The sequence below is a fragment of the Rhyacophila brunnea genome, unplaced genomic scaffold (assembly GCF_057557595.1).
Source record: "Rhyacophila brunnea isolate RB1 unplaced genomic scaffold, BYU_Rbru_1.0 scaffold_11, whole genome shotgun sequence".
Lineage (NCBI taxonomy): Eukaryota > Metazoa > Arthropoda > Insecta > Trichoptera > Rhyacophilidae > Rhyacophila > Rhyacophila brunnea.
This window is the reverse complement of record NW_028232763.1, coordinates 1,578,921-1,584,920: the sequence shown is the minus strand read 5'-3', so window position 1 is coordinate 1,584,920 and position 6,000 is coordinate 1,578,921. Positions and strand designations below refer to the sequence as shown.

At 30.2% G+C, this 6,000-nt stretch overlaps 1 protein-coding gene across 7 annotated transcripts in view; it reads right to left on the bottom strand.

Annotated features, from left to right (window-relative positions):
- Nucleotides 1-1,509: 1,509 nt before the first annotated feature.
- Nucleotides 1,510-6,000, bottom strand: part of Syt1 (Synaptotagmin 1) — a 108,314-nt gene continuing 103,823 nt past the window's right edge. For 4 of the 7 annotated variants that reach the window (XM_085957891.1, XM_085957873.1, XM_085957882.1 and 1 more), the window contains exons 10-11: nucleotides 4,479-4,716; nucleotides 1,510-1,751 (exon numbers count right to left, since the gene is read on the bottom strand). In XM_085957891.1, coding sequence (XP_085814017.1) covers nucleotides 4,522-4,716 — 195 coding nt within the window. In that variant the 3' untranslated portion in view covers nucleotides 1,510-1,751; nucleotides 4,479-4,521. The remainder of the gene's footprint in view (nucleotides 1,752-4,478; nucleotides 4,717-6,000) is intronic. The other 3 variants (XM_085957908.1, XM_085957916.1, XM_085957926.1) reach the window with 2 other exon arrangements.

Here is a 6,000-nt window from a genome sequence, read left to right as displayed (position 1 = left end):
ATCTTAAATAAACTACATTATATTGTCTATGTATAACACTCGATATATAATATGTTACAGTAGATTCTTTACCAAATTTGGTTTAAAAGATTTCCATTAAGATACAAAAACAAATAAATAAGAAAATACAAATCGTCAATTATTTTTGACAACGTAAAACGAATCATTTCTAAACTACAAAATTTTATTTAAATACTTTTATATATATTTTTTAAAAATTATAATTAAAATAGTCACTCGTATTATATAAGTAATAAGAGCCCAAAATTTAATACATAATATAATATTATACTATTATTATGTTAAGCGGAGTATGCGATAGTATTTATTTATTATGTAGATATTTGGTAGGCATTATTAATTTATACAGACAGCTGAATTTATTCGATGACTTTTTATACAAATAGTTTCTTCAGTTTCGCTCGTACCAAAGACGTAACTAATTGTCATGCGGGGCTTTAAACAAAATATTAACTGAATACTAATTTTATATAATATTATATTTATATTGTCTTGCTTCTACTCAGGCCACATCAACCCATTTGAGTGAACTGTGCAAACAAATAACGTAGGTACACATCTATTATTTTACAACTCAACACCCACTTTAAGAGACGGCGTCTAAGTATTTTCAAGTTCGTAATAATTACTCATGGATTTAAAATATATTCTATATAATATACAAGTGTCGTAGTTCCATCGCTTCCTCTAAATTATTAAGTGAAAAATCTACTAGTGCACTGGGAAATTATATCCATCTCGGAAAACGTTTCAAATGTATTTTACAAAAACTTAACAGTCATGTTAACCGACATACAATATCAGTAGAAATCTTTTACCGGACATAACATTAAGAAATTTACTTATCGATTACCAATTGAGAAATTTCAACTGTATCGTTAGTGGATATAATTACTTATCGAATGGTAGTGCAATATTATATTTTATAATAGTCAACTTTTTATGCATTTTTGATTGATACGCACATTTCATCACTAACCATAACCACAATCATTCATTCAACTAAACCTTACTCTCATCATGTCATTTACAGTTTTACCGTTGTAAAATTATATCGAGATGTATCGTGAAAGTGTCTGAATACCTAATAATAAATTACCTACGACTTGGGATACTCAAATCCCACATACATAATGTTATTATTTTCGTTAAGTAAAGACTCGAGAGAAGTTATTTCTTGAGGTTAACACAATTTGAAACACTTCTGTTTATCACTATTATAATAAATATTTTTATTTGAGGCAGAAGGATTCATCATATACAATACACACATCTTGTATATATATTAAATGTTGCGGTTAATGTCATATACACAAAGCAAAGCTTAATTTATAAGAATTTATGTAGGTAATATTTTTTCGGTTAACAATACAATTTAGCATAATATTATTTGTTTGTGTAGTTACAAAATAAATATTCAATATACTAAAAAAATTAACAGCTGTAACAGAAACGTATCCTTAATTTTTATTCACAGTTTTTTTTATTATAAATTTTGTGATCAAAAGATGAGTAAAAAAAATAATTGCTTTTATAAAATGTGGCTCCTATTGTTGATTGAATAGGCGGGGTCGGAGCTCCTGAGTTTGCTCAAATGTTCTAATATCCGACGAATGACAACGGCAGAAGAATTACGAAGCTGGAGATACATTTTTTTTTTAATCGTTAGCATTGTAGCAATAACTTGTTCCATAGCTAGAAGAGTAGACATATTCTTCTCGTATCAAAACCTAAAATATAATAAAGTATAACCTAAATCATTATTAGAATAAATTAGAACACATTTGAGTCGCCTATTTCCAAAATTCACCAAGTCCCTTTTGTTTTGTTTTGAGAAATTCACAAAAAACGTGTGTGGAACCTCTACATAGAAAAAAATAACCATTTTTTCTTGGGCCATTTGGCGAGTGCTTTTAATATTTTAATGACAGAACTTTTCCAATCAAACACTTGAAAGTTTTGTGGAACATGATATACTATTCCGCATTGAGCGAAAATTTCAAAATACTCACTCTGTAACAATGGAAAAGATGTTATTTGAAAATAGTCACCAGCCGGACAAGATGCACTTTGAAATTGGACGATGTTTTTCAACTGTTATACTGACTGCAAAAGATTAGTTTTGGTTTATAGAATATGTGTGTGCCCCTTTAAATAATGAATAACATTGCATATTCAGTTAATATCTGGTTAAAACTGGACGAGATCATTTTTGGAAATGGGCGACTCATTTAAAAACTGACATCACTTAGAAAATATTCACAATAATCTGGCAACCTTGCTTTACTATACCAGCAGGACTATTCTAACAAATCACTTAACTCCAAAATCAATAGAAAGAGTGATACATATTATGTCGTATTTAGACCGTTAATTATCCCGGGAAGTTAACTGTCAGGCGTGATATTTTTTAACATTGCCGCCATTGATCGTGTTAACCACGAACTCTCAAATTAATGTTGTTGAGTAACACAGTTAACACATATTATTTGACAGTCAAATGAATTTGGAATTAACTAAGACGCAGTGCGGTGTGTTAACAATATTATTGTGGATAACCACCTTGTTTATGAATTGCTTCGAGTGATATCCGTGTTATTTTGTACTTAGTAATAAAAACAACAGAAACGCATTACCGTGTTAACTATTTAGAATAGGTCTGCAGATCTTGGTAATAAAAGTAAAACAAAATCGATCATTCAGTCTATATATATTATATATATATGTATTTTAATTAGGTCAACCAACATGATCAATTTATTACAGAGAATAAATATAATGGGAATTTATAATAAAATAATATGTGATGGTCCCAATCACAGGGGTACACAAAACGCGTTGAAATAAAAGGTTAATACGTAAACTAAAAAAGCTCAACTTATTATCGTACGCATTTAACTGCCTGGTGTATAGGTATAAAGACAGTAATGTTATCATTATCAATCACTACCAACTGTATGGGGCTCTATAGTCAGGCCGTGATATAAAGTTGTGAATTCCGCTCGTAGCGCTAGTTATTACTTATACACACATTATAAACACTTCTGAGAAAATATATTATATATTTTTTGAAAAAAGTAAGACACCCAGCAGGAATCGAACCTGTCTCTCGAGTTTCGCACCATAATTAATTGCGACAAATTTTAACTAATGGCTCTTAATTCTCTTTGAAGCGCTTTCCAAATTATTGAGTTACTATGGGCGATCGGCTTTTGTATTTTAAATCAAAGTAGGTATTACTTTAATTAATAACTGACGTGACGTCACGGATCACTCCAACATTTCTAATTCATGAAAATTATGTATGTTCAATAATTAGAATGTTACATTCTTAAATCTTGTGAATTATTCGTTGAATAAAAAAATATAGTTAATTAAAATATTACTTACATACTTTGAATGCAACAGAACGATTATTATATTATTTTCATCATGAAACAAAAAACAGAAACATCCTAATGGATATGAATAAAATACTCATTAATTTATCGTATTGTAAGTATTTGCAATGACTAGGAGGATAATCAAAATTTGAAATTTCACGCCGTGGTTTAATTATAGAAGGCCATGGTTTTATGAATACTAAGTGATGGTGAAAAATAGTGATTATTAATAATCATACGGTATCTATGCTTCTTGTCAGAATAAATACTTTGGATCTAACTAACTCTAAGGATGACTGGACGACTATGGCGAAGGGTGGAGGTAGGCTATTAATATCTGACATAAATAATGCTAGCTAAACTTTGTCAGTCTTACGCATTTCCTTTTATTGAACTAAGATTACAATTTACAGATTACGTTGGTTATTTTTTAAAAATCAATCAAACCCTGCCTACGCCAAACCATAATAGTTTTGTATGCCATGGACGATCCAACAAAATCGTTCACACTTTTGTGTTCATATTTATTTGTTTTTGTTGAATTTAATACATATTATTACACATGCTGTCGGTTAGTTTTTTAAAATTCATCAAGTCCTGCCTGAACGAAACCATAATAAATTGAAAATATTACTCTTTAAAATATCCAAAATTATGTATGATTTAATGGCATATTTTTATAGATAAATGAATATTTTGGACTATTATCCAATATAGCTTGGTTTTCGCAGGGTTTGATTGAACTTTAAAAACTAACCAACAACATCTGTAAATTGTAGTCTTGGTTCAATGAAAACAAATACGTATGACTGAAAAAGTTTAGTGTGCACTGTTTATGTCGGATCTTAACAGACTACCTTCACCCTTCGCCACTACTGGACGAGTATCTATGATATAAGAGTCTGTCTTCTATAAGCTGTATTGCCGGTTTCCCCCCCACTTCAGCATCCATCTCGTTCCCTCCCATTGAAAACTTGCAACAGTTCAACGCGATGGCACAATGCTTTCCGTGTGACGTGTACACCAGTTTATAGAATACAGACTCTACATTGCAATAGTAAAATGAATACTTACATCACATATAAGTCAAATACCGCCATGCCATTGTTTAGGCTGCTTAATCTTTCTTGTCTCCATCCTCTGGGTCTTTGAGCATGTGCCATTGGGCGATCGGTCTTCTTGGGGAGGCCAACATATCGGACCAGTGACGCAGTTCTGTACCGGATGCGTTGTATCCCAGAACTACTTTGCCGATGGGCTCCGAAGTACCGATGCGATCGTAATCCACCACGGTCACCATCAGATTCACCTTCTGTACACGGTTAAAAAGGGCGCACGCACCAATTAAAGACAAGAAATGACACGCCCCAATCGTCAAAATTGCCATGCACAATAAAATGTTTACTTGTCTAGAACAAACCCTAAAAACTACTTGAAAATAATAGTTGTTTTTTTAACTACACTTACGCTGAGACTCGTTCCTTGTTTTGATTTTAATTTGTTATCAAAATTACTTAGCCTAACTAAAATAGGGTGCTACTGTTGGAAAGTTATCGATTGGATATGTGCTGTTAAAGCAAAAATCTATGAATTTAAACTTGCTGTGAAGATAATATTGATAATAATACTTTAATAAGAGGCTTACAAACTGACTTGACAGTATTTAATAATTTTATTTAACAGTTATTTTAGTAAATTAGTCAAAAATCGTGATTTTTGCGACCGAATGTTTTTACGTAAGTGTGAGTGACAATGTCACGCAAAAACCGATGACTTAGTAAAAAATTAATGTGCGTATTCAGTCGACTGAAACTCTGGGGTTGTATATTACATTATTAATTAATATTTATTCAATAAGAATGTCGCATTCTCTGTATAATAAATAATTTGTTGTATTAAACTGTCCAATAAAATCTTTGTAAGCCAGCTTATTGAATTAACTAGTAATGATTTCTCAAGTTTCAACTTACATGCCTTTCATATAAATAACATTTTTTTCTAAATCTTTTAATATTATCTTTATAATAATTTAAACAGTAATTAAAGCATAATTAACTATAATATCAAATTATATAAAAGGCACACATATCAATCACTTGGTTATTAAGTATAATTTATGGTATATCATTACACAACTTATATAGTAGTGAAATATATAAATAATTTTCAAGCTATAAATTTTATGTATCTTCGAAATAAGTTCTACGTCTAATTCTTAATTGAGGTTATATTTTTCAAGCCATACACTATAATATCGTCAGTTGTCAGTCTTGTATAATAAAGACTATTAAATTACATTTTAATAATAAATATCGTATTCGAAAATAATGTAATCTATGAAAAAGTCATTTTTAAAAGCGTTCTATTGTCTATTGCAAGTAATGTATAAAATCACAAATCGAATAGTAAATTCAGCGTGTTAATTATTGTAGCGAGTGTCATTGAGCAGTAAAATGTGAACAAAAAAAGAATTCAAACCTTTTAAACCTTCTATCAAGGTCAGAAAATATATCTAAAAAAAGTCAATTTCAAAATATTTGTGATGTCTAAAAAATAAGTGACTTTCAAGAAAGGTGAGGCTCTGTTAAAAGATTTG